Source organism: Ranitomeya imitator, chromosome 2, assembly GCF_032444005.1.
Source record: "Ranitomeya imitator isolate aRanImi1 chromosome 2, aRanImi1.pri, whole genome shotgun sequence".
Lineage (NCBI taxonomy): Eukaryota > Metazoa > Chordata > Amphibia > Anura > Dendrobatidae > Ranitomeya > Ranitomeya imitator.
In genome coordinates this window covers 190,068,559-190,096,548 of record NC_091283.1, presented here as the reverse complement: position 1 = coordinate 190,096,548, position 27,990 = coordinate 190,068,559, and the positions used below count along the sequence as shown (strand labels likewise).

The 27,990-nt window shown below is 45.1% G+C and overlaps 1 protein-coding gene across 4 annotated transcripts in view; it reads left to right on the top strand.

The window, feature by feature from the left end:
* Nucleotides 1-27,990, top strand: part of LOC138662585 (golgin subfamily A member 4-like) — a 268,158-nt gene that overhangs the window by 96,849 nt on the left and 143,319 nt on the right. For all 4 annotated transcript variants that reach the window (XR_011318036.1, XM_069748392.1, XM_069748393.1 and 1 more), the window contains one exon: nt 175-2,491. Coding sequence is in view for 3 of the 4 variants with exons in the window: in XM_069748392.1 (XP_069604493.1) it covers nt 812-2,491 (1,680 nt within the window). In the remaining variant the exon portion in view is untranslated. The remainder of the gene's footprint in view (nt 1-174; nt 2,492-27,990) is intronic.

The window sequence follows — 27,990 nt, the reverse complement described above, 5'->3', positions numbered from 1 at the left end:
ACACTGGTATCCGTCGTACAGTATATCCAGCACAGCATTGTGGTTTCCTAAAGAGAAAATAAAACACCCGTGTGAACAGAGCCTAGTTGTTACAGCGTAGTTTTCAATGCCTATGCAGCAGTTCATACATACTTGCATGTCCTCTCCTGATTTATTTTTTTTTCTATATTTTAGATAATAATCATTATTTCAATGGAAAATGTTAGACCTCTCTGAAGATCTATATCCCAGAAGAATTATATTAAATATTGAGTGTGACTTTTCAGTCAGTTGTTGAAAAGGTGCTATCAAGTGACCACTTAAATTTGGAAGAGACTGCGCAGTCCGGGGACCTTACTAGTAGCAAAAAGTGAGCGTCGGAGCAAGAATGTTTAATTGCCTAAAGGATTGTGACTACAAGGGGTGCATCAGCAATCAAAGATCAAGTATCATCAGCAGACGGACACCGGGAATTATTTTGTGTATTCTTTGAAGAGAGCAAGAACAAAAGATTTAAAGATACACTTAAGCCAGTACATGACTCTGAAAAATGTTCTAATGAAATCAAGGAATGATTTTTGGGGGAGTTGCGCATCAGGGAAACAAAATCCAATGTAGTAAGTGACACCATAAAATGGATCATTAATGTATTTAATAGTGAAATCTCGCAAGTAGAGTCTCAGATGGACACCGATAAATCACTGCATGGCCCCTGAGAAAAGGATTTGTTAAAACTTAACAAACATCCTGCGGATCATGGGGAATGCTACACAACCAATAGCTTGTGTGAGAGGATGAAAGCCAGAAACAAGACAACTTAAAAAATAAGAAAATGTCTGCCTCTAAGATTCCTGCTGATAAGAGCAGTGACTTATCTCTGCCTGTTGAATTGATTGAGGTTAATGCTGATACATCTGTAGAATCCCAGGAATCCTTTGATTTATGTAACAACATACACTCTCCAAAGTGTAAGGAAACAATGAGTCCGACAAACGCGCACGCCAAGGACTTACAAAATAATCAATATGATGAGACTAATACACACAAAACCTCATTTGATGATGTTGATATGATCACCGATAGTACGGTTTCGGAAATTGGTAAGGCCTTGAAAAATCATTCTTTGGACTTTCCAGCCAAAAATACTATGGTAGGTTTCTCAAGAACTGAAAGTACCAGAAACGGTAAGAGAAAACCTATGCCTCAAATTCCAAAATGTAGAAAACTGGGTACACATTATGACACAGAGATTGTTTCGCATAAACTTGAATTTGTCGAAGAGGAGAATCTATCCGAGCAAGAAGAAAGCAGTGAAGATGATAACTTAGATTATTCTCTTCCTTATTCAAGAGATCGTCTTGACCACAGGAAAGAGAGACATCAATATGTTTCAGATCAGTTGGACCCTGATGTTTTACACCTGCTAGAAATGCACCTTCGGAAACAGCAACTTGTAGACATTAAGGAAGAGAGGGAGGAAGAATTGTTAGATGTGCACATTAATAAGGAAAAGTCACGCTCTGAATCCTTTAAACTGTTAAGAAATATATCTCCGGTTTTGGATATGGTTCTTGAAGAGCCAGAGCTGGAACATTCAGGAGACACGCTAGAAGAAGATAGCAAAACCCCTTCATATATAGATTCTGATGATGACAGCAATTCTTATGCCGTTGAGTTGGGTCTTATGGAATCTCTGGAAAATGATTTAATGAGTAAAAGTAATAAAATCGAGAATGATGAGATAGCTACGATTCTTCAGACTGTGAACGATGATATATCAACAAGAGAAATCAATGGCAAACAAAAGCCAACTGTGTGTAATAGCGATGATGGTAAAATTAAATGTGAAGCCATTAAAAATACAGAACCAAAAGCAAGGAGAGGCGGAACTGAAGGCTCAAGCAAATTATTAGCTGAGAAGCAAATCTCAGTTGATGGAAGCTTTACATCTGGCTTCAATTCCGAATCCATCGCGGGTTTTGAAAACGGTCACGATCTAGAAGTGCAGTCGGAAAGCGATATTTATGATTCACGGAAAGAGTTGACTGATAAATCTAAGCCACAAGATGAGGTTGAAACTGAAAAGGATAGTATAGAAAAACCAGATAATTCTTTCCAGTGTTTAAGTATCAAGTCCGGAAAGAAGGACCTTAACTTGGATATAAACTGTGAGACGGTATCAGATACCAAGGCCGATGTTCTGTACAAAGAGTCTCCACTATCTGAAAGTAAAGAAGAGGCCATTACTGAGTCAAAATCAGAGTCTGTGAGAAATGAGGACATTTCAATAGAACAATGTTCTGCTATAGATGGACATGTGAAACATGACATCGATGTACCCTGTTTGGATGGTTACATGTCTTTACCTAAAGCATCTAAAAGCACTGATACCTATTCCACAACACAAACTGATCAATTTAGAAGTTTGGCAGTTTCTACTGAACAACATGATGCTGAAAAACTTTTGGGGGTAGATGATGTGGGCCATACAGATCTCAAGGAAGAGCTAAAGGTTAGATGTAATTTACAGTTACTTTTACTGAAAGCTTTACTGTGACTTACAGGCCATATTGTGTTTAAAAGGGTTGCCTGGCTTTAAAATCCACATTAGAGAGGACACTAGTGGGTGAGAGGCTGGTATTTAAAACCTGTATTAATAACCTGGAGCGGAGATTTACAATGAGTAGCTTTTCTTTGTCTCTGTCTGTCTCTCAATGATTTTTTTTCTCATTTACATGGACCAATTCTCCTCGTGAAAAAAAATTGCAGCATTTATAAGTCTCTTATCTATCGGATGAGCGAGTCTCGCCTTTTCAAGTTATGCATGTGCAAAAATAATTTAATCTGTATAGTATCTGATTTTTATGGATACATTGCAAGTCTTTAACATAGGAAACTTTTGTCAATTTTAATATCTACTGATGTATAAAAATGGATTCCATACAGATGAAAAATCGGCCATTTTTTTTCTGGATGAAAATAGGATAATTTTTTATATGCTTGTGTGAACTTCATGTAAGGGTGGCCTGAAGTTTTCCCTATCTCATTCAGATGCTGCACTCATACTTAGCTTGCTTAGTTTTGCACAACACCCATGATATATTTTCATGTACGGTAATCTTAATGGGTGAAATCAATGGCCCTCGTCTAGTCTTGGCTTGCATTTCAATGGACCCAGTAAATCAGTATAATAGAGAAAAAAATGACTCATGGTATCCTTCTGGTGCCGTTACCTTGCTCAAAAGCATTCCCTTGTTCAAATAGCTCCAGGCATACATCTGTTTTTGTTAGTTTATAAAGCCATAAAAAATATGATGACAAAAATCATTATCTATTAGGGACTGTTCTCAGTGGGATTTGCAATTAATGTCTCTGCCCACGGCTTTCATTTGAATCCCTGAAAAATAAGATTCAGAATTGTGTCCCTGACAGGGGACCATTTGCACTCATTTCCGGAGTTGTTTGTTTTTTTCAGGCTAGCTCAAGAACGTAGTAGATGGACACTGTAGTTTAGTATGTTTTCATGCTCTAAAAAGATGGACCCTGCCAGAAAAGCGAGTAAAAAAAGCCCATAGTTTCATACTCTTTGTTTTATTTAATTTAATGGCTTCATTATGAGGTATGTCTCGATTCTTTTTTTTTATTTTTTTTATTTTTTCAATTTTTTTTTATTTAGGGATTCAGACAGACAGCCTGGGCAGAAACATAAACGAGCTGGAAAGTAGTATGTGAACATGAACACACTGGAAAGTAGAGTGTGAACAATTTCTTACAAAGCATATGAGAACATGTTTCGGGCTCTTATTGGGCATATCCTCACGAAACACTTTGGAAGCTCATTGAAACATTTACATGAGATAACAGACATTTAATATAGTGCTGGTTGTTTTTCAACGCAAAGTGAATTTTGGCATTTTTACAGCAACATCTCCACTTTTAACCCCTCTCTGACCTTAGACGTACTATCCCGTCGAGGTGCCCTGGGCCTATCTTGACCCTCGACGGGATAGTACATCATAGCGATCGGCCGCGCTCATGGGGGGAGCGCGGCCGATCGCGGCCGGGTGTCAGCTGCCTATCGCAGCTGACATCCGGCACAATGTGCCAGGAGCAGTCACGGACCGCCCCCGGCACAATAACCCCCGGCACACCGCGATCAAACATGATCGTGATGTGCAGGGAAGCGTCGCGCAGGGAGGGGGCTCCCTGCGGGCTTCCCTGAGCCCCTCGCAGCAACGCGATGTGATTGCGTTGCTGCGAGGGTCTCCTACCTCCCTCCCTGCAGCAGGCCCGGATCCAAGATGGCCACGGCATCCGGGTCCTGCAGGGAGGGAGGTGGCTTACCAAGTGCCTGCTCAGAGCAGGCACTGTGAAGCCTGCACTGCTCTAAGTCAGATCGGTGATCTGACAGAGTGCTGTGCAAACTGTCAGATCACCGATCTTTGATGTCCCCCTCTGGGACAAAGTAAAAAAGTAAAAAAAAAAAATTCCAAATGTGTAAAAAAAAAAAAATAAATAAAAAAAAATATTCCTAAATAATGAAAAAAAAATATATATATTATTCCCATAAATACATTTCTTTATCTAAATAAAAAAAACAATAAAAGTACACATTTAGTATCGCCGCGTCCGTAACGACCCAACCTATAAAACTGGCCCACTAGTTAACCCCTTCAGTAAACACCGTAAGAAAAAAAAAAAAACAGGCAAAAAACAACGCTTAATTATCATACCGCCGAACAAAAAGTGGAATAACACGCGATCAAAAAGACAGATATAAATAACCATGGTACCGCTGAAAACGTCATCTTGTCCCGCAAAAAACGAGCCGCCATACAGCATGATCACCAAAAAAATAAAAAAGTTATAGTCCTCAGAATAAAGCGATGCCAAAATAATTATTTTTTCTATAAAATAGTTTTTGGCGCTTTTATACGATAAAACATAAAAAAATAATATAAATGAGGTGTTGCTGTAATCGTACTGACCCGAAGAATAAAACTGCTTTATCCATTTTACCAAACGCGGAACGGTATAAACGCCTCACCCAAAAGAAATTCCTGAATAGCTGGTTTTCGGTCATTCTGCCTCCCAAAAATCGAAATAAAAAGCGATCAAATATGGCACGTGCCCGAAAATGGTACCAATAAAAACGTCAACTCGTCCCGCAAAAAACAAGACCTCACATGACTCTGTGGACTCAAATATGGAAAAATTATAGCTCTCAAAATGTGGTAATGCAAAAAATATTTTTTGCAATAAAAAGCGTCTTTCAGTGTGTGACGGCTGCCAATCATAAAAATCCGCTAAAAAACCCGCTATAAAAGTAAATCAACCCCCCCCCCCTCCCCTTCATCACCCCCTTAGTCAGGGAAAAATAAAAAATGTACGGTATTTATTTCCATTTTCCCATTAGGGCTAGGGTTAAGGTTAAGGCTAGGGATAGGGTTAGGGCTAGGGTTAGGGTTAAGGCTACAGTTAGGGTTGGGGCTAAAGTTAGGGTTAGGGTTGGGGCTAAAGTTAGGGTTAGGGTTTGGATTACATTTACGTTTGGGAATAGGGTTGGGATTAGGGTTAGGGGTGTGTCTGGGTTAGAGGTGTGGTTAGGGTTACCGTTGGGATTAGGATTAGGGGTGTGTTTGCATTAGGGTTTCAGTTATAATTGTGGGGTTTCCACTGTTTAGGCACATCAGGGGCTCTCCAAATGCGACATGGCGTCCGATCTCAATTCCAGCCAATTCTGCGTTGAAAAAGTAAAACAGTGCTCCTTCCCTTCCGAGCTCTCCCGTGTGCCCAAACAGGGGTTTACCCCAACATATCGGGTATCAGCGTACTCAGGACAAATTGGACAACAAATTTTGGGGTCCAATTTCTCCTGTTACCCTTGTGAAAATACAAAACTGGGGGCTAAAAAATAATTTTTGTGGGGGAAAAAAAGGATTTTTTATTTTCACGGATCTGCGTTATAAACTGTAGTGAAACACTTGGGGGTTCAAAGTTCTCACAACACATCTAGAGAAGTTCCTTGAGGGGTCTAGTTTCCAATATGGGGTCACTTGTGGGGGGTTTCTACTGTTTAGGTACAGTAGGGGCTCTGCAAACGCAATGTGACGCCTGCAGACCAATCCATGTAAGTCTGCATTCCAAATGATGCTCCTTTCCTTCCGAGCCCTCCCATGCGCCCAAACGGTGGTTCCCCCCACATATCGGGTATCAACGTACTCAGGACAAATTGGACAACAACATTTAGGGTCCAATTTCTCCTGTTACCCTTGGAAAAATACAAAACTGGGGGCTAAAATATAATTTTTGTGGAAAAAAAATATTTTTTATTTGCACGGCTCTGCGTTATAAACTGTAGTGAAATACTTGGGGGTTTAAAGCGCTCACAACACATCTAGATGAGTTCCTTAGGGGGTCTACTTTCCAAAATGGTGTCACTTGTGGGGGGTTTCAACTGTTTAGGTACATTAGGGGCTCTGCAAACGCAATGTGACGCCTGCAGACCATTCCATCTAAGTCTGCATTCCAAATGATGCTCCTTTCCTTCCGAGCCCTCCCATGCGCCCAAACGGTGGTTCCCCCCCCACATATGGGGTATCGTCGTACTCAGGACAAATTGTACAACAACTTTTGGGGTCCATTTTCTCCTGTTACCCTTGGTAAAATAAAACAAATTGGAGCTGAAGTGAATTTTTTGTGAAAAAAAGTTAAATGTTCATTTTTATTTAAACATTCCAAAAATTCCTGTGAAACACCTGAAGGGTTAATAAACTTCTTGAATGTGGTTTTGAGCACCTTGAGGGGTGCAGTTTTTAGAATGGTGTCACACTTGGGTATTTTCTATCATATAGACCACTCAAAATGACTTCAAATGATATGTGGTCCCTAAAAAAAAATGGTGTTGTAGAAATGAGAAATTGCTGGTCAACTTTTAACCCTTATAACTCCCTAACAAAAAAAAATTTTGGTTACAAAATTATGCTGATGTAAAGTAGACATGTGGGAAATGTTACTTATTAAGTATTTTGTGTGACATATCTCTGTGATTTAATTGCATAAAAATTCGAAGGTGGAAAATAGCGAAATTTTCAAAATTTTCGCCAAATTTCCGTTTTTTTCACAAATAAACGCAGGTATTATCAAAGAAATTTTACCACTATCATGAAGTACAATATGTCACGAGAAAACAATGTCAGAATCACCAGGATCCGTTGAAGCGTTCCAGAGTTATAACCTCATAAATGGACAGTGGTCAGAATTGTAAAAATTGGCCTGGTCATTGACGTGCAAACCACCCTTGGGGGTAAAGGGGTTAAAGGGCGAGCTGGGCATGGCCTAGCGTTGTACAACATATTTCCTATAATATCTACTAGAATGTGCAATGAATTATAGCAAAAATGTACTCCAGCCCATGACTGGATAATGTTTTTTTTTTTCTCAGTTTGGCTCAGTCAGCTCAAAAATTGAGCCAAATTCCTTAAAGGTCATGCACTTGAATTAAATCTGTCACAAGGATTTTGCTACCCAATCTGAGAACAGTATGATGTAGGGGTAGAGACACTTATTCCATCGATGTCACTTACTGGGTTGCTTGCTGATGCTTAAATTTAAAAAAAAAATCACAGTTTTCTCTGCCGCAGATCTAGCCGTGAATGCTGATCTCTGTATAACCCTGCTCACATCCTTGATTAGGAGCTTTTTATGTACACTGCATAGGCAGAAAGCTGACAACCCGTTATGGGGGTGGGGTTACAAAGAGCTTATGAATATGGAACACATTCCAAATATCTGAAGGCATGTCACAGTGTAGCGGGATCATCAGTCACATTTGCACATGGAAACACAAGAACAATGGAATGAAACTGAAAGGGAGAAAATACCAAGGGGTTAGGCAAGATGACCCTTGAGGTCCCTTCCAACCCTAACAATCTATGATTCTATGGATGACTACATGGCAAGGAGCCCAGTAAATGACATATTGCTGGTATCATGGCCTCCCTACATTATGCTGCTCTCAGATTAGGTAGCAAAAAGCTGCTGACAGATTTTCTTTAATGAATTTGGCGCATTCTGCTCCAGCAGACTTCTGATCAAAAATTGTTTGTTGTGGCCATGACTGGGCCGAGCAGACTATTACTCCCAGCAGTTAATGAATAAGGACCGCGCCTCACAAGTTGGTGAATTTGCATCACATTTATTCCGCCTTCAGTTGCTACTGGAGGTGGAATAAAAGTGATGCTAATTCACCAACTTGTGAGACGCTGTCCTTATTCATTATCTGGTATTTGGACGTGTTCTGAGAAGGACTCCTTGGAGGTGACATGCGCTTCAACCTTGTGTATTGTTGACCCTATCTTTCCATGAGGTGTTGTGAGCTAATACCTGTATAATTAAGTATTACTCCCAGCAGTGGCTCGCATAGATTTGTTGATCCACTGTGCCACAGGATCGGGCTTACCTAGGAAGTGGTGTAACTAAACCTCTACCTTGGTGTTCACTGGCGTCTCTAATGGCGAGATCAGGCTTGTGTGGCAGGTAGGCGCCAGGTACCACTCCTGGGCAGAGCATTGTGCTGTAGCTGCTGACCCCAAGGGTCGGGTACGCTGACACTACTTTAGGGCTCAGTTCAGACACGCCAGTCTAGGATTCAAGATCTGAGTTATGCCATGCATGGACCAAGAAATAGTGTTCATGCACTGGGACCAGGGGATTTGGGGGACAGGACTGGTCACTCTGGGACCAGGGGACGAGGTTCATGAACTGGCCACTTCTGGACAAGGGGACGAGGTTTAGACACTGTCCGCTTGAGAATGAGGTTCAGACACTGGCCGCTCCACAATCGGGGGACTACTGACACAGGAGTGGCAATACCGGGGCCAGGGGACATCACAACTCAATAGCAGTACACCTTACTAGCTAATGATTCACTACATTGCCTGGCGACTCCTTAGGGGAGAGGGTCTTTTATACCTAGCTATTGGCTGCGAGTCGTCTTGCAGGTGTACTACTTATGCTAAGTGCCTCTCTGATACTTGCTGAGAGCATTTAGCATATGGCGCGTTCTGCCCCTTTGAGAGCTTGGAAGACAACAGTCTTGACGAATTCCCCCATTTGTACTTATGAGATCTGTAATACATATGTATTTATTTATTATAGCACTTTGTTATAAGATTTCCGATATTTATTAAAGTAAAAACAAGCATATTTTAAGCTATTTATATACTCTTTTGAGTGGCGGTACAGAACCATTGGGACGACCTGAGATTTCTTCTCCACTGTAACAATTAATGGCCTTCAACCCCTTATTCCCATATGACATAGTATCCCGTCGAAGTGACCTGGTACTTAGTTTCCAGTGATGGGATAGTACGTCATAGTCGATCGGCCGCGCTCACGGGGGGGGCGCGGCCGATCGCGACCGGGCGTCAGCTGACTATCGCAGCTAACATCCGACACTATGTGCCAGGAGCGGTCACGGACCGCTCCTCGCACATTAACCCCCGAAACACTGCGATCAAAGATGATTGCAGCGTTCCTGCGGCATAGGGAAGCATCGCGCAGGGAGGGGGCTCCGTGCGTGCTTCACTGAGACCCTCGGAGCAACGTGATGTGATCACGTTGCTCTGAGGGTCTCCTACCTCCTCCGCCCTGCAGGCCTGGATCCACCATGGCCGCGGGGGCCTTCCAGGTCCTGCAGGGAGGTGGCTTTCAAGCGCCTGCTCAGAGCAGGCACCGGGAAACCTCCTGCAGTGCCTGAGTGATCACTGATCTGACACCGTGCACTGCAGAGTGTCAGATCAGCGATCTGTCACTATAATGTGATGTCCCCCCTGGGGCAATGTAAAAAAGTAAAAAAAAAAATATTCACATGTGTAAAAAAGAAAAAAAAAATCCTAAATAAAGAAAAAAAACATATTGTTGCAATAAATACATTTCTTTAAATAAAAAAATCAAACAATATAAGTACACATATTTAGTATCGCTGCGTCCATAACGACCCGACTTATAAAACTGTCCTGCTAGTTAACCCCTTCAGGGAACACCGTAAAAAGAAGAAAAAACGAGGCAAAAAACGACGCTTTATTATCATACCGCCAAACAAAAAGTGGAATAACACGCGATCAAAAAGACGGCTATGAATAACCATGGTACCGCTGAAAACGGCATATTGTCCCGCAACAAACGTGCCGCAATACAGCGTCATCAACAAAAAAATTAAAAAGTTATAGCCCTCAGAATAAAGCGATGCAAAAATAATTATTTTTTCTATAAAATAGTTTTCATCGTATAAAACTGCCAAAACATAAAAAAATGATATAAATGAGGTATCACTGTAATCGTACTGACCCGGAGAATAAAACAGCTTTATCCATTTTACCAAACGCGGAACGGTATAAACGCCTCCCCCAAAAGAAATTAATGAATAGCTGGTTTTTGGTCTTTCTGCCTCACAAAAATCGGAATAAAAAGCGATCAAAAAATGTCACGTGCCCAAAAATGTTACCAATAAAATGGTCAACTCGTCCCGCAAAAAACAAGACCTCACATGACGCTGTGGACACAAATATGGAAAAATTATAGCTCTCAAAATGTGGTAACGCAAAAAATATTTTTTGCAGAAAAAAGCATCTTTTAGTGTGTGACAGCTGCCAATCATAAAAATACGCTAAGAAACCCGCTATAAAAGTAAATCAAACCCCCCTTCATCACCCCCTTAGTTAGGGAAAATTAAAAAAATGTACTTATTTCCATTTTCCCGTTTGGGCTATGGTTAAGGCTACAGTTAGGGTTGGGGCTAAAGTTAGGGTTAGGGTTTGGATTACATTTACGGAATAGGGTTGGGATTGGGGTTAGGGGTGTGGTTATGGTTACCCTTGGGATTAGGGATAGGGGTGTGTTTGGATTAGGGTTTCAGTTATAATTGGGGGGTTTCCACTGTTTAGGCACATCAGGGGTTCTCCAAATGCGACATGGCGTCCGATCTCAATTCCAGTCAATTCTGCGTTGAAAAAGAAAAATAGTGCTCATTCCCTTCCGAGCTCTCCCGTGCGCCCAAACGGGTTTACCCCAACATATGGGGTATCAGCGTACTCGGGACACATTGAACAACAACTTTTGGGGTCCAATTTCTCCTGTTACCCTTGGGAAAATACAAAACTGGGGGCTAAAAAATAATTTTTTTGGAAAAAAATAAGATTTTTCATTTTCACGGCTCTGCGTTATAAACTATTGTGAAACACTCGGGGGTTCAAAGTTCTCACAACACATCTAAATAAGTTCCTTGGGGGGTCTAGTTTCCAATATGGGGTCACTTGTGGGGGGTTTCTACTGTTTAGGTAAATTAGGGGCTCTGCAAATGCAATGTGACGCCTGCAGACCATTCCATCTAAGTCTACATTCCAAATGACGCACTTTCCCTTCCGAGCTCTGCCATGCGCTCAAACGGTGGTTCCCCCCCCACATATGGGGTATCAGCGTATTCAGGACAAAATGGACAACAACTTTTGGGGTCCAATTTCAACTGGTACCATTGAAAAAATACAAAACTGGGGGCTAAAAAATTTTTGTGGAAAAATATGATTTTTTATTTTTACGGCTCTGCATTATAAACTTCTGTGAAGCACTTGGTGGGTCAAAGTGCTCACCACACCTTTAGATAAGTTCCTTAGGGGGTCTACTTTCCAAAATGGTGTCACTTCTGGGGGGGTTCAATGTTTAGGCACATTAGTGGCTCTCCAAACGCAACATGGCGTCCCATCTCAATTCCTGTCAATTTTGCATTGAAAAGTCAAACGGCGCTCCTTCCCTTCCGAGTTCTCCCATGTGCCCAAACAGTAATTTACCCCCACATATGGGGTATCGGCGCACTCAGGACAAATTGTACAACAACTTTTGGGGTCCATTTTCTCCTGTTACCCTTGGTAAAGTAAATCAAATTGGAGCTGAAATACATTTTTTGTGAAAAAAAATTAAATGTTCATTTTTTTTAAACATTCCAAAAATTCCTGTGAAACACCTGAAGGGTTAATAAACTTCTTGAATGTGGTTTTGAGTACCTTGAGGGGTGCAGTTTTTGGAAAGGGGTCACACTTGGTTATTTTCTATCATATAGACCCTTAAAAATGACTTCAAATGAGATGTGGATGTTGAAACGAGCAGATATAGCCCACAACAAAGATCCCCTCATTCAGACACCCCCCATGCCCGATCACCATCCCAACCCCTCAAAAGAAAAGAACCACCAGTGGCAACCGAGGAGAAAGTAAACACACTAGGTCAAACTCTATCCAAAAAGATTCCCAGACCTTTAGAATCTTTAACCTGCATCTGAAGTTAAATTGCTGAGTAAGGGTCTGAATTTTTATCCAACTCAAGAAGCCAATTAATTCCGTTTATATCTGTATCTTAATAAATTTGTTCGCAAACTCACTATCAATAGACACTTTAAAATTGAAAAAAATATAAGGAATAATGTACCTCCCAACACGACCATGGATCCTTATATACACCAAGGGGTGGTACCCAAATCATCATTCTGTCCATTACACCACAAAGGTCATTGTTTGGGAACATTTTATTCCCTAGTGATGGAGGAATTTGAAAATATCAATAGGTACAAAGAAAATACAAGTAATCCTAACAAGAAACAAAAAATAGCTTTACAACAGTTACAAAACTGATAAAATCACAGTCGGGCAAACAGACAAAGTTGGGGGAGGGTTAGTTATGAAAAACCAGGAAGATTATATCAAGGAAGCGAATAACATTCTATCTGATACCAAGTATTATAAACTCATCCAATCTGATCTCGCAGAACACTTTGAAAAATATTGCTTTCTACTGATAAATGAGGCCTTCAAAACTCAAAATATCATTAAAAAAGAGAAACGATTTCTCAACAACACCAGTCTGAATCAGGCAGTCTTCTACCACCTTTCCAAACTACATATAGACAGCCTATTATATCAGGTATTGGTTCCCTGACTAGTTTGTTGTCTCATTACATCGATTTATTTTTACAAAAATATATTACTAGATATCCATCCTATTTAAGGGATTCCACTCAGCATCTTCCTAACCCTTGATATATCCGCTCAATATTCCAACATTGAGCACAATCTAGGCTTGGATGCAGTGGACTTTTTTCTCGCTGGATCCCCTAGTTTATTGGCAGAACAAAGAATATTTGTCTGCATATGAACAAAATTTAGTTCTCAATCAAAATGATTGTGTAAATATAGCTAGAACCAAAAAAGTAGTAAATAGACCAAAATGAGGATATACTGTAGTTTTATTACCACATTTAATAAGGGTTATCTAGTAATTTGAAAAATACTTAACAAATATTGTTACCTTCTTAAGAACAATCCAATATTAAAAGAATTGGTTCCCCCAAAATCCAACATTGCTTTCTGGAGGGGAAAAACAATGAAGAATAGCAGAACATCAAGCCTTCTAAAGGACAAAATGAAACCTATCATTTTTTGTAAAGATCCTGATAGAATAGGAGTTTTTAAATGTAAGAACAGAGGTTGTTATTGTTTCAAGGTTATCAATTGTGGGTTAAAAATGCTGAATGTAGAAAAAGTCCAGTATCGCCATCAATTTCACCCAATTACTGACATGGTTAAGATTTTGTCATATATGTGGTGACATGTGCATGTGGGCTTCAATATGTAGGCAGGACTACACAAACACTACGTAGCAGCATGAACAGCCGTAGACCTAATGGAAAAATAGGTTATCTCACACAGAGTCTGTCCAAACACATTACTCTATCACACAATAAAAACTTTGATTCTGTACGAGTAACCCCACTGGAACAAATCCCCTTATCCACCAGGAACAGAAAAACCACCCTGAATGCAAAAGAGTCTTACTGGGGAGTTTATATCCAGATGGACTGAATGAGTTATCATATTCACTCACATCTCTGAGTGCCACAGGAAATGGGGAGACCTCGGTTCGGCACTAGAGGGGATTCCCCTAAGCCTGGGATTGGGGGCGGCTTGTCCTACGGATGTCGAGACGGGAGGGTGATTCTGGTGTTCCAGGCGGGTTCCAGTTGCAACTGTTTGCCTGTGCTGAGACACTGAGTGGTATGGTATACTCAGTAAATGCATAACAGAGGCAATAAGGTTAACATTTAATCATTAGTGACAGGATCCATCTGATCTCCATGTGAAAATAGGTCACTTCACTATATATAGAATAATAATACGACTTAATGGGGAAATTTACAAAACTATATTTTTTGGAAAAATTAGACATAAGATTTATTATTCAAATAGTTAATAGTAATCACATGGTTACCGTTTGTACCATTTGTCCTATTACTATTATTATCCACACTGATTTTTATTAAGAATCCCTCTGGTGATTCGCATCACAGGAAGTATTGGGCATGTAAATCACAACGAGGGGCTGGGGACATATACATCACCGGAGACGCTGGGGCATATACATCACAGGAGGGGCGGAGGGCACATACATTACAGGAGGGGCTGGGGCATATACATCACAGGAGACGCTGGGGCATATACATCACAGGAGGGGCTGAGGGCATATACATCACAGGAGATGCTGGGGACATACACATCACCGGAGACGCTGGGGCATATATACATCACAGGAGATGCTGGGGACATATACATCACCGGAGACGCTGGGGCATATACATCACAGGAGGGGCTGAGGGCACATATATTACAGGAGGGGCTGAGGGCATATACATCACAGGAGATGCTGGGGACATATACATCACCGGAGACGCTGGGGCATATACATCACAGGAGGGGCTGAGGGCACATACATTACAGGAGGGGCTACTGATGCTGTTGTCATTGGGATTGCAGCATAAAGCGCGTTGACTCCTTCATTGCACGTGCCGCAGCATTCAATAATGAATGCTGCATACATGTGCATACAGTGTGGAGAGGCTGGAATTTTACCAGTCGTCGGCCCGAGCTTTGCGGTTCTTGGGATTCTGTTCTGGGGCTGGAGAAAAGGACATTACAAGCTGTTTACGGTCCGTTGGATGGAGGTTCCTCACCCTTGCCCTACGGCAACAACCCCTTCTTTCTTGGTGGCCATTCCAGGGTTGCCAACCAGCAATAAATTCCTATACAGTCGGCAATAATATGGGTCTTCTTTATAGTGTCTATATTAACCCCTTCCCGACCCATGACGCCACATAGGCATCATGAAAGTCGGTGCCAATCCGACCCATGACGCCTATGTGGCGTCATGGAAAGATCGCGTCCCTGCAGGCCGGGTGAAAGGGTTAACTCCCATTTCACCCGATCTGCAGGGACAGGGGGAGTGGTAGTTTAGCCCAGGGGGGGTGGCTTCACCCCCTCGTGGCTACGATCGCTCTGATTGGCTGTTGAAAGTGAAACTGCCAATCAGAGCGATTTGTAATATTTCACCTATTATAACTGGTGAAATATTACAATCCAGCCATGGCCGATGCTGAAATATCATCGGCCATGGCTGGAAATACTAATGTGCCCCCACCCCACCCCACCGATCGCCCCCCCCCAGCCCCCCGATCTGGCTGGTACACTGCTCCGGCTCCCCTCCGTCCAGTGCTCCGCTCCCCCCCGTGCTCTTGTCCGCTCCCCCCGTGCTCCAATCACCCCCCGTGCTCCGATCCACCCCCCCTGCACTCCGATCCACCCCCCCGGTGCTCCGTTCCACCCCCCCGTGCTCCGTTCCAGCCCCCCGTGCTCCGTTCCACCCCTCCCGCGCTCCGATTCCCCCCCCCCCCCGTGCTCCGATCCCCCCCCCCCGTGGTCCCCCCCCACCCCATCATACTTACCGATCCAGCCGGGGTCCCGTCCGTCTTCTCCCTGGGCGCCGCCATCTTCCAAAATGGCGGGCGCATGCGCAGTGCGCCCGCCGAATCTGCCGGCCGGCAGATTCGTTCCAAAGTGCATTTTGATCACTGAGATATAATCTATCTCAGTGATCAAAATAAAAAAAATAATAAATGACCTCCCCCCCCTTTGTCACCCCCATAGGTAGGGACAATAAAAAAAATAAAGAAATTGTTTTTTTCCACTAATGTTAGGGGTAGGGTTAGGGCTAGGGGTAGGGTTAGGGCTAGGGGTAGGGTTAGGGCTAGGGTTAGGGTTTCGGTATGTGCACACGTATTCTGGTCCTCTGCGGATTTTTCCGCTGCGGATTTGATAAATCCGCAGTGCTAAACCGCTGCGGATTTACAGCGTTTTTTTCTGCGCATTTCACTGCGGTTTTACAACTGCGATTTTCTATTGGAGCAGTTGTAAAACCGCTGCGGAATCCGCACAAAGAAGTGACATGCTGCGGAACGTAAACCGCTGCGTTTCCGTGCAGTTTTTCCGCAGCATGTGTACAGCGATTTTTGTTTCCCGTAGGTTTACATTGAACTGTAAACTCATGGGAAACTGCTGCGGATCCGCAGCGTTTTCCGCAGCGTGTGCACATACCTTTAGAATTAGGCTATGTGCACACTGTGCGGATTTGGCTGCGGATTGGCCGCTGCGGATTCGCAGCAGTGTTCCATCAGGTTTACAGTACCATGTAAACATGAAAAACCAAATCCGCTGTGCCCATGGTGCGGAAAATACCGCGCGGAAACGCTGCGTTGTATTTTCCGCAGCATGTCAATTCTTTGTGCGGATTCCGCAGCGTTTTACACCTGTTCCTCAATAGGAATCCGCAGGTGAAATCCGCACAAAAAACACTGGAAATCCGTGGAAAATCCGCAGGTAAAACGCAGTGCCTTTTACCCGCGGATTTTTCAAAAATGGTGCGGAAATATCTCACACGAATCCGCAACGTGGGCACATAGCCTTAGGGTTAGGGTTGGAATTAGGGTTGTGGTTAGGGTTGTGATTAGGGTTATGGCTACAGTTGGGATTAGGGTTAGGGGTGTGGGGGGGGTTAGTGTTGGAGTTAGAATTGAGGGGTTACCACTGTTTAGGCACATCAGGGGTCTCCAAACGCAACATGGCGCCACCATTGATTCCAGCCAATCTCGTATTCAAAAAGTCAAATGGTGCTCCCTCACTTCCGAGCCCTGACGTGTGCCCAAACAGTGGTTTACCCCCACATATGGGGTACCAAAAGTTTATGATGGCTAGCACTCAACTGAGGTGAGGGTGACGGTGCTAGTGAAGGGAACCAATAGTTCCAAAGTCACGGAATATAAAGATCACTGCACACGTACAAGAGAAAGGTATGCTTGCAAGTGGAAGTTTATTTATAGTGGTTATGAGGTCAAGCGACTGGTAAATTTTGACGTTTCGGCCAATACATGACCTTGGTCACAACGTCGCTAATACGCAGAGTTAAGTTTCAGTTCAGGGTTTTACAAGTATGGTACTGACGACAGGTTATGTCCATGTAATTTCCGTAGGAGCTCCTATATTTAGGGCTGAGTGATTTCCCTTTGTAGCAAATGGAGTAGATGGCTATCAGGGTCATATGCCAGAGGCCTGTGGAAATGTTTGGCAAAAGAAATATGATATGAGGTCCAAGGACAAGCTAATTTCATAAGTGTTCCTTAGGGTACGATGCCCAAGTGTATGCCAGTCCAAGGAATGGCGTGTCCATATATATCTGACACAGTGGTGTCCGGAGTAATAGAGAGAACTCCGACGAGTGATATGGCCCTCTGAGACGCGCCTGGCGTTTAGGCGATGTGTGGGGATCCTGACACCGCCGTGTCTAGGTGGGTGCTGGCGCTGGCGTCGGGGCTTCCAAGTGAATCCGGTGCTGACACTCCCGTGTCCTGAGCTGTAGCCGGCGTAGTAGGGAAAGTCAAATCAAAAAGTCAAATGGTGCTCCCTCAATTCCGAGCCCTGACGTGTGCCCAAACAGTGGTTTACCCCCACATATGGGGTACCAGCATACTCAGGACAAACTGCGCAACAATTACTGGGGTCCAATTTCTCCTGTTACCCTTGTGAATCTAAAAAAATGCTTGCTAAAACATAATTTTTGAGGAAAGAAAAATGATTTTTTATTTTCACGGCTCTGCGTTGTAAACGTCTGTGAAGCACTTGGGGGTTCAAAGTGCTCACCACATATCTAGATAAGTTCCTTTGGGGGTCTAGTTTCCAAAATGGGGTCACTTGTGGGGGGTTTCTACTGTTAAGCCACATCAGGGGCTCTGCAAACGCAACGTGACGCCCACAGAGCATTCCATCAAAGTCTGCATTTCAAAACGTCACTACTTCACTTCCGAGCCCCGGCATGTGCCCAAACAGTGATTTACCCCCACATATGGGGTATCAGCGTACTCAGGAGAAACTGGACAACAACTTTTGGGGTCAAATTTCTCCTGTTACCCTTGGGAAAATAAAAAATTGCAGGCTAAAAGATCATTTTTGAGAAAATAGTTTTTTTTTTTTATTTTCATGGCTCTGCGTTATAAACTTCTGTGAAGCACTTGGGGGTTCAAAGTCCTCACCACACATCTAGATTAGTTCCTTTGTGGGTCTAGTTTCCAAAATGGTGTCATTTCTGGGGGATCTCCAATGTTTAGGCACACAGGGGCTCTCCAAACGTGACATGGTGTCCGCTAATGATTGGAGCTAATTTTCCATTTAAAAAGCCAAATGGCGTGCCATCCCTTCCGAGCCCTGCCGTGCGCCCAAACAGTGGTTTACCCCCACATATGGGGTATCAGCGTACTCAGGACAAACTGGACAACAATATTTGGGGTCCAATTTCTCCTATTATCCTTGGCAAAATAGGAAATTCCAGGCTAAAAAATCATTTTTGAGGAAAGAAAAATTATTTTTTATTTTCATGGCTCTGCGTTATAAACTTCTGTGAAGCACCTGGGGGTTTAAAGTGCTCAATATGCATCTAGATAAGTTCCTTGGGGGGTCTAGTTTCCAAAATGGGGTCACTTGTGGGGGAGCTCCAATGTTTAGGCACACAGGGGCTCTCCAAACGCGACATGGTGTCCGCTAACAATTGGAGCTAATTTTCCATTCAAAAAGTCAAATGGCGCGCCTTCCCTTCCGAGCCCTGCCGAGTGCCCAAACAGTGGTTTACCCCCACATATGAGGTATCGACGTACTCGGGAGAAATTGCCCAACAAATTTTATGATCCATTTTATCCTACTGCCCATGTGAAAATGAAAAAATTGAGGCGAAAATAATTTTTTTGTGAAAAAAAAGTACTTTTTCATTTTTACAGATCAATTTGTGAAGCACCTGAGGGTTTAAAGTGCTCACTAGGCATCTAAATAAGTTCCTTGGGGGGTCTAGTTTCCAAAATGGGGTCACTTGTGGGGGAGCGCCAATGTTTAGGCACACAGGAGCTATCCAAACGCGACATGGTGTCCGCTAACGATGGAAATAATTTTTAATAGTGTTGAGCGATACCTTCCGATATCGGAAAGTATCGGTATCGGTTTGGATCGGCCGATATTCAAAAAATATCGGATATCGCCGATACCGATACCCGATCCCAATGCAAGTCAATGGGACCAAAATATCGGAATTAAAATAAACCCTTTCTTTCCTTGTAGGTTCATTCTACATGAAGGAAAACAACTAAGAATAATGTAGGATGTATGGGGGAGGTGGCGGAGACATTAAAGGCAATGAGGATTAGTCCAATCAAATAGAATAGCATGATTTTTTTTTTTTTTAAAGACGTTCGGATTGAAAAAGATATTGACTATGTAAATTTTTTTTTATTTTGTCAGATATTGATGTTTCACTATTCCACGACCTTCCCCTTCTTTTTTTTCCTTTTCCCACACTTTCATCTTCATCATCATCAGCATCTTTGACATCAACTTCTTCACCTTATTCATCTTCTTCTTCATCTTCTACCTATTTTTTTTTTTTATTACATTCTTCATATTCATTTTCTTCAACTATTATTATTCTTCCTATTCTACATATTCTTTTTATTCCACTGTTATTATTCTTCCTATTCTACTTCTTCATCATATTCTCATTTGTGACAGGCATTCCCGTAGTTGTTATCTATAAAAGTTGGAAGATTACACCTTCCGTTCTGCCAGTCACAAAAGTTACATTTGTCCGCGTTCAGTTTGGCCTGCAGCATCAGGCTTTATCCAGGGGCACCACGAGGAGGAACGGACTCACCCCCATACACTGCTTAGTCTTCTTCTGCATATAATTTAGATAATATCTTTTGCTCTGATATTAAGTCTTATGCTTAATGTTCTTCTGCTCTTTGTTCTGCAGCCTCTTGTTCTTCTGCTTCTCGGTCTTCCATGTCGTCGTCTCCAGGGTCGTCGTCTTCAGTGTCGTCATCTCCGCCGTCGTCGTCTCCGCCGTCGTCGTCTCCGTCGTCGTCTCCGCCGTCGTCGTCGTCATCAGGGTGGTCTTCCGGGTCGTCGTCGTCATCGGGGTGGTCTTCCGGGTCGTCGACTTTAGGGTCTTCAACTTGGAAATGTAGCAGAAGGTACAAGAAGGCTGAGAAAATGCCAAGAACCCAGCTGATGGAACTGGAACTCGGATGGCTACCCGAAGGTTCAAGAGCCTATGGAACTACCGAGGACCAGCTGATGTTACTGGAACCCGGTTACTAAGCAGGAGGTACCCGTGCTAAAAAGCACTACCAAGGACCGCCTGACGTTGGCGGAACTCGGATACCCAGAAGGAGGCACCTAAGCCAAAGGCTCTGCCCGGAACCAGCTGACGTTACTGGAACCAGGATGGGGAGCAGAAGGTACAACAGCAAAAGACACTGCCGAGAACCAGCTGACGGTACTGGAACCCGGATGGGTAGCCGAAGGTCCAAGAGCCAATGGAACTACCGAGGACCAGCTGACGTTACTGGAACCCGGTTACTAAGCAGGAGGTACCCGTGCCTGAAAGCACTACCAAGGACCACCTGACGTTGGTGGAACTTGGATACCCAGAAGGAGGCACCTAAGCCAAAGGCTCTGCCCGGAACCAGCTGACGTTACTGGAACCAGGATGGGGAGCAGAAGGTACAAGAGCAAAAGACACTGCCGAGAACCAGCTGACGGTACTGGAACCCGGATGGGTAGCCGAAGGTCCAAGAGCCAATGGAACTACCGAGGACCAGCTGACGTTACTGGAACCCGGTTACTAAGCAGGAGGTACCCGTGCCTGAAAGCACTACCAAGGACCACCTGACGTTGGTGGAACTTGGATACCCAGAAGGAGGCACCTAAGCCAAAGGCTCTGCCCGGAACCAGCTGACGTTACTGGAATCAGGATGGGGAGCAGAAGGTACAAGAGCAAAAGACACTGCCTAGAACCAGCTGACGGTGCTGGAACCAGGTGGTGGACCCGAAGGCCCACAGGAGAGGAGAGAACAGCTAGGCCGCGAGGCAGCCGCAGTTACCGAACCCCAACAGTCCTACAGGGGGAACTGGGCCTACTGGCACTACAGAACCAGCCTTGACTACCAGTTCACGCAGCCCACATAGGAAGCTCCTAAACTGGAGGCACCCTGGAGTTGGCTAACTTGACCGCACCACGACGGGGCAAGCATAGGCGTCTCAGTGAAGTTGACACAACCCGGAAACAGCTGACGGTGCTGAAACCAGGCTTGGCACGAGGGAGTACCTGTGACAAGAACACTGCCGAGAACCAGCTGGCGGTGCTGGAACCCGGATGCGTTGCCCCAGTGTGCAAGAGCCAATGGCACGACCGAGGACCAGCTGACGGTGCTGGAACCCGGTTACTAAGCTGTAGGTGCCCGCGCTTAAAAGCACTACCAAGGACCGCCTGGCGTTGGCGGAACTCGGATACCCAGGAGGAGGCACCTAAGCCAAAGGCTCGGCCCGGAACCAGCTGACGGTGCTGGAACCAGGTGGTGGACCCGAAGGTCCACAGGAGAGGAGAGAACAGCTAGGCCGCGAGGCAGCCGCAGTTACCGAACCCCAACAGTCCTACAGGGGGAGCTGGGCCTACTGGCACTACAGAACCAGCCTTGACTACCAGTTCACGCAGCCCACATAGGAAGCTCCTAAACTGGAGGCACCCTGGAGTTGGCTAACCCGACCGCAACACGACGGGGCAAGCATAGGCGTCTCAGTGAAGTTGACACAACCCGGAAACAGCTGACGGTGCTGAAACCAGGCTTGGCACGAGGGAGTACCTGTGACAAGAACACTGCCGAGAACCAGCTGGCGGTGCTGGAACCCGGATGCGTTGCCTTGCCTATTAAAGATTGTCTTCCTAGAGCCCCAACTAGCGGTGTTGGAGCAAAGGGTAAGCAGGGGGAGATGAGTGTAGGCCGAAGCCTGCACTGGAGGCAGCTTTGTGTCTGCGTTGCGTTTGCAGGACACTTTGCCGGCTACACACTGGGGGAACAGCTGGCGTTGCTGAACCCCACTAACACAATGGCGTGTGTTTTTCTCTGTGCAGCTAGCACTTGCGGGCAAAAACTAGCGATGTTAGAGCCCGTGTTGAAGCAGGAGGAGGAGGAGAGGAGCAGAGTGTAGGCCGAAGCCTAGTTGAACCAATTTCAAAGGAAACCTTTAACCCCCCCCCTCAGGTGTTACAAAGTACAAGAGACACACCTTGTGCAGTATTAATGCTGCACAAGTGAAAGGTTGCTCTATTAATTTGTCTACTTGCACACGCTGAATGAAAGACATACACAATTTACCCCATTCTACAGTCAAACTGTAGTGGATGCGTGACTTGGTTTTTTGATGAGACGCAGCACAGGTGTCCAAAATAACGCCTTGGTGCTTGGCGCAGCTTCCTGAGCGTTGTTATTTGCTGTACAGGAGTCTGCGCTCTTGTGTTATCCCTTGGCAATGCCCTGTTAGCGCTGCCCATCTTATGACATCATTTCATGTTGGCCGGTGCGGTTAACCATGGCCATAAATCCCAGACCCACAGTGTCTTTTCATAAAGCCACACTGCGGTGCTGGGATTCGTGGCCTTGAACAGTAAATATTTTGGCCGCTCACACACGTCCTTACACCTGCTTCAGACTGGGCGGCCTCTGCTGATCCCTTCTCGCATGCCGCGGCCATGAGGCTGCACAGTCTGAAGAAGGCGGAAGGAGATGAGTTAAGACAGGCGAAGATATGCACTGCTCGTGCCCATCAATCACACCCTCGCAGTCAAAACAATTAAGACAACGAGGAGCATTTTATTCAGGCAGGGCGGACGAACAGGCGCAAGTAGCCAACCAATGATGTCAGAAGACGGGAAGCGCTACCAAGGGGGGTGCTGCGTATCATTAGAAAGGAAAGTCACACCTCAGGGACAGTGGAATGGTCTCAAAGAGACACATTTTGTACGTGTTGAGTTCCACGTGGGCAAGGAGAAAACATCAGCCACCTTGTACAAATGCAGCAGTACTGCTGTACAAGGTGGCTGTTATACATAGAAACACCTGGGGGTGGGGGCCAGGCTCCCTTCAATTTCAGTTCATGTGCCTGCGTGGCGTTTGCAGGTCACGTTGCAAGCTGCACAGCAGGGGAACAGCTGGCGGTGCTGAACCCCACTAACACATTGGCTGGTGTTTTTCTCTGTGCAGCTAGCATTTCCGGGCAAAAACTAGCGGTGTTTGAGCCCAGGGTCAGCAGGAGGAGGAGGAGAGGAGCAAAGTGTAGGCCGAAGCCTGCACTGGTGGCAGCTTTTGGTCGGTTGTGCCAGCGTGGCTTGTGCTGGACACGATGCCGGCTACACAGCGGGGGAACAGCTGGCGGTGCTGAACCCCACTAACACATTGGCTGGTGTTTTTCTCTGTGCAGCTAGCATTTCCGGGCAAAAACTAGCGTTGTTAGAGCCCAGGGTCAGCAGGAGGAGGAGAGGAGCAGAGTGTAGGCCGAAGCCTAGTTGAACCAATTTCAAAGGTTACCTTTAACCCCCCCTCAGGTGTTACAAAGTACAAGAGCCACTCCTTCTGCAGCATTAATGCTGCACAAGTAAAAGGTTGCTCTATTAATTTGTCTACTTGCACAAGCTGAATGCAACACGTAGACTATTTAGCCCATTATACTGTTAAACAGTAGTGGAGACGTGACTTGTCTTTTTAAAGAAAAGCAGCACAGGTGTCGAAAACAACACCTTTTTGCATGGGCGCAGCTTCCTGAGCGTTGTTAGTTGCTGTACAGGAGTCTTGTGATCCTTTGGCCATGCGCTGTGAGCGCTTCCTGTCTTATGACCTCATTTCATGTTGGCCGTTGCGGTTAGCGATGGACATGAATCCCAGACCCACAGTGTGTTTTTAAAAAATCACACTGCGGTGCTGGGATTCGTGCCCTGGTGCACTAAATATGTTTGCCGCTCACACATGTCCTTACACCTGCTTCAGACTGGGCGGCCTCATCTGATCCCTTATCGCCTGCCGCGGCCATGAGGACACCCAGTCTGAAGAAGGCGGAAGGAGATGAGTGAACACAGGCAAACATATGCACTGCACATGCCCATCAATCACACCCTCGCTGTCCAAAAAAATAAGACACCGAGGGGCGTTGTTTCGAGCAGGGGAGATGCACAGGCGCAGCCAGCTAACCAACAGGGGCTGACTGGCAAATTTTAGCCTGGGGGGCAAACACAAAGCACTGGCCCAGGAGTGGTGGTCCATCTTTATGTTAAGGAGTCTAAAGGTACCGTCACACTAGACGATATCGCTAGCGATCCGTGACGTTGCAGCGTCCTCGCTAGCGATATCGTCCAGTGTGACAGGCAGCAGCGATCAGGCCCCTGCTGTGATGTCGCTGGTCGGGGAAGAAAGTTCAGAACTTTATTTGGTCGCTGGACTCCCCGCAGACATCGCTGAATCGGCGTGTGGGACACCGTTTCAGCGATGTCTTCACTGGTAACCAGGGTAAACATCGGGTAACTAAGCGCAGGGCCGCGCTTAGTAACCCGATGTTTACCCTGGTTACCAGCGTAAAAAAACAAACAGTACATACTTACATTCAGCTGTCTGTCCCTTGCCGTCTGCTTCCTGCACTGACTGCTGGCCGCAAAGTGAAAGTGAAAGCACAGCACAGCGGTGAGTCACACAGCGGTGACTCACCGCTGTGGCTGTGCTCTGCTTTCACTTTACGGCCAGCAGTCAGTGCAGGAAGCAGACGGCAAGGGACAGACAGCTGAATGTAAGTATGTACTGTTTGTTTTTTTACGCTGGTAACCAGGGTAAACATCGGGTTACTAAGCGCGGCCCTGCGCTTAGTTACCCGATGTTTACCCTGGTTACCGGGGACCTCGGGATCGTTGGTCGCTGGAGAGCTGTCTGTGTGACAGCTCTCCAGCGACCAAACAGCGACGCTGCAGCGATCCGGATCGTTGTCGGTATCGCTGCAGCGTCACTAAGTGTGACGGTACCTTAAGGTCTCACATACCATTCAGCATGAGTATTGCACATCCGAGGTGCTACTGATAAGAAACCATTTCATACATACTAAACTTAAATGGCCTTTTTAGTAGAGTTGAGCGAACTTTTCAGTTCCGATTATGATCAGCGGCAAATATTGTATTTGCAATATTCTCCGACCGTCATTGGAGCCAATGGGCGTAGAAATAACCGAATATGTTGTTCCACTATGGAGGGCTGGCCCTGAACAGGCAGGGGGCCCACTCGCTGTCGGGGACACTGGCGCGCTATAGTGCCGGCCCCCGCGAGTGGACCCCCCGCCTGCTCCGGGCTCCGACACTTGCAATACTTACCTCTCCCAGTTCCAGCGCTGCAGTGTCTTCCATCCTCTGTGACGTTCAGGTCAGAGGGCGCAATGACGTCACCAGTGCGCGCCCTCTGACTGAGCAGTCGCTGCACAGAGAGCAGGAAGACGCCGACGCTGAGGAGTCCAGAGCAGAGCAGCGACAAGCAACAAGAGGTGAGTATTTCATTTCTTTAATATTTGGAGCAATATATGGGGACCATCAGAAGGGGCCCATATATGGAGCATTATATGGGGCTAATTCTATATGGAGCATCTTACGGGGCCAATAATATAGGGAGCATCTTATGAAGCCAATTCTATAGGGAGCATTATATGGGGCCAATTCAATATGGAGCAGTATATGGGGCCAATAATATATGAAGCATCTTATGGGACTAATTATATATGGAGCATTTTATATGGCCAATTATATATGGAGCATTATATGGGGCCAATTATTTTTGGAGCATTATATGGGACCCATTCTGTATGGAGTATTATATGGGACCCATTCTGTAAGGAGTATTATATGGGCCCATTCTGTATGGAGTATTATATGGGACCCTTTTGTAAGGAGTATTATATGGGCCCATTCTGTATGGAGCAATATATGGGACTCAGTATACTGTATGGGGCCGATAATATACTGTATGGAGCATTATATGAGGCCCATTATATATGGAGCAATAGATGGGGCCCATCATATACTGTGTGGAGAATTATATGTGGCTCACTATACTGTATGGAGTATTATACGGGGTCAATTCCGTATGGAGCAATATATGCGGCTCATTATGTATGGAGCACTCTGTGGTGCCCATTATACTGTATGGAGCATTATATAGTGAGCATGGTATCTTGGACGTGCTCATAGATTATGTTTGTGTCCCCATAGCTGCATGATTTGCGGCTGTTAGACAACCTAAACACATGCAGGAGTTGCCTGTTTGTTAGGGAATCCCCACATGTATTCAGGCTGTCTAGCAGCCGCAAAAAAATGCAGCTACGTGGACACAAACATAATCTACGAGCATGCCCAAGATACTCAGAGACCACCCGAGCATGTTCGCTCATCACTACTCTCTAGCTATCTAATCTCTAAGGGTATGTTTCCACTGTCCAGATTTCTTCAGTTTTTGCTGCGGATTGGACGCTGCGTACAGCAGCAGCGTCCAGTCCGGAGTGTCCAGATGTTACAGCATAGTGGAGGGGATTTCATGAATACGTGCAGGGCTGCATCCGGCGGCCCTGCATAACCGGACATGCGGCGCGTCTTTATAGACCGCAGCATGTCTATTTATCTTGCGGAGACGCTCAGTCTCCGCAAGATAAATAACACAGTCTATGAATACGATGAGGTGATTCCGCATTTGTTCAATGAACACATCCGGAATTACCGTGCGTACAACAGTGGGCGGCGCTTTGGGTGGAGTGGGGTCCCCGCTGCGACCAAAGGGCAGGGATTCCTGACTGCGCAAACATAGCCTGACTGCAGAAAAACACTCTTAACCTACAGCTATGGGAATTATCTGCATATTAATAGTGTTACTAATCTGCCCAGTGCCCACACTTAGGCTACTTTCACACATACGGTAAGTTTTTTGCCGTCAGGCACAATCCGGAGAATTTTGAAAAAAACGAATCTGGCAACAATTGCCACCGGATCAGTTTTTTTCTCATACACTTTTATTAGTGATGGATTGCGACGGATGGCTTAGGATGCCGGATCACCTAGAAGGATCCGGCAAAAAAAAAAAACAGATCTGTCTCATCAGTTTTTCACAATTTGCGACAGATCCATTTTTTTCAACAGTTGACGGATTGTGCCTGAAAGCAAACACCTGATGTGTGAAAGTTGCCTCAGCCGAACACTGTGTGGGAGAAAATTATTTTTTTTCCCCTCCAGCGTTCGGGTTTCAGTCACAGGGTGGGAGAAGCGCCGGCGCGGGTTCAGTCACCGCTCTGAGTATACAGAGTGATGGCTCAGGTCACCACGTACACTCATACTCATGTCACAACGTATACACTCATACACACACAGGTCACCACGTACACACTCATGTCACAACATATACACTCATACACACTCAGGTCACCACGTACACACTCATGTCACAACGTACACACTCATACACACAGATCACCACGTACACACTCATGTCACAACGTATACACTCATACACACTCAGGTCACCACGTACACACTCATGTCACGACGTACACACTCATACACACACAGATCACCACGTACACACTCATGTCACAACGTATACACTCATACACACTCAGGTCACCACGTACACACTCATATCACAACGTACACACTCATACACACAGGTCACCACGTACACACATGTCACAACGT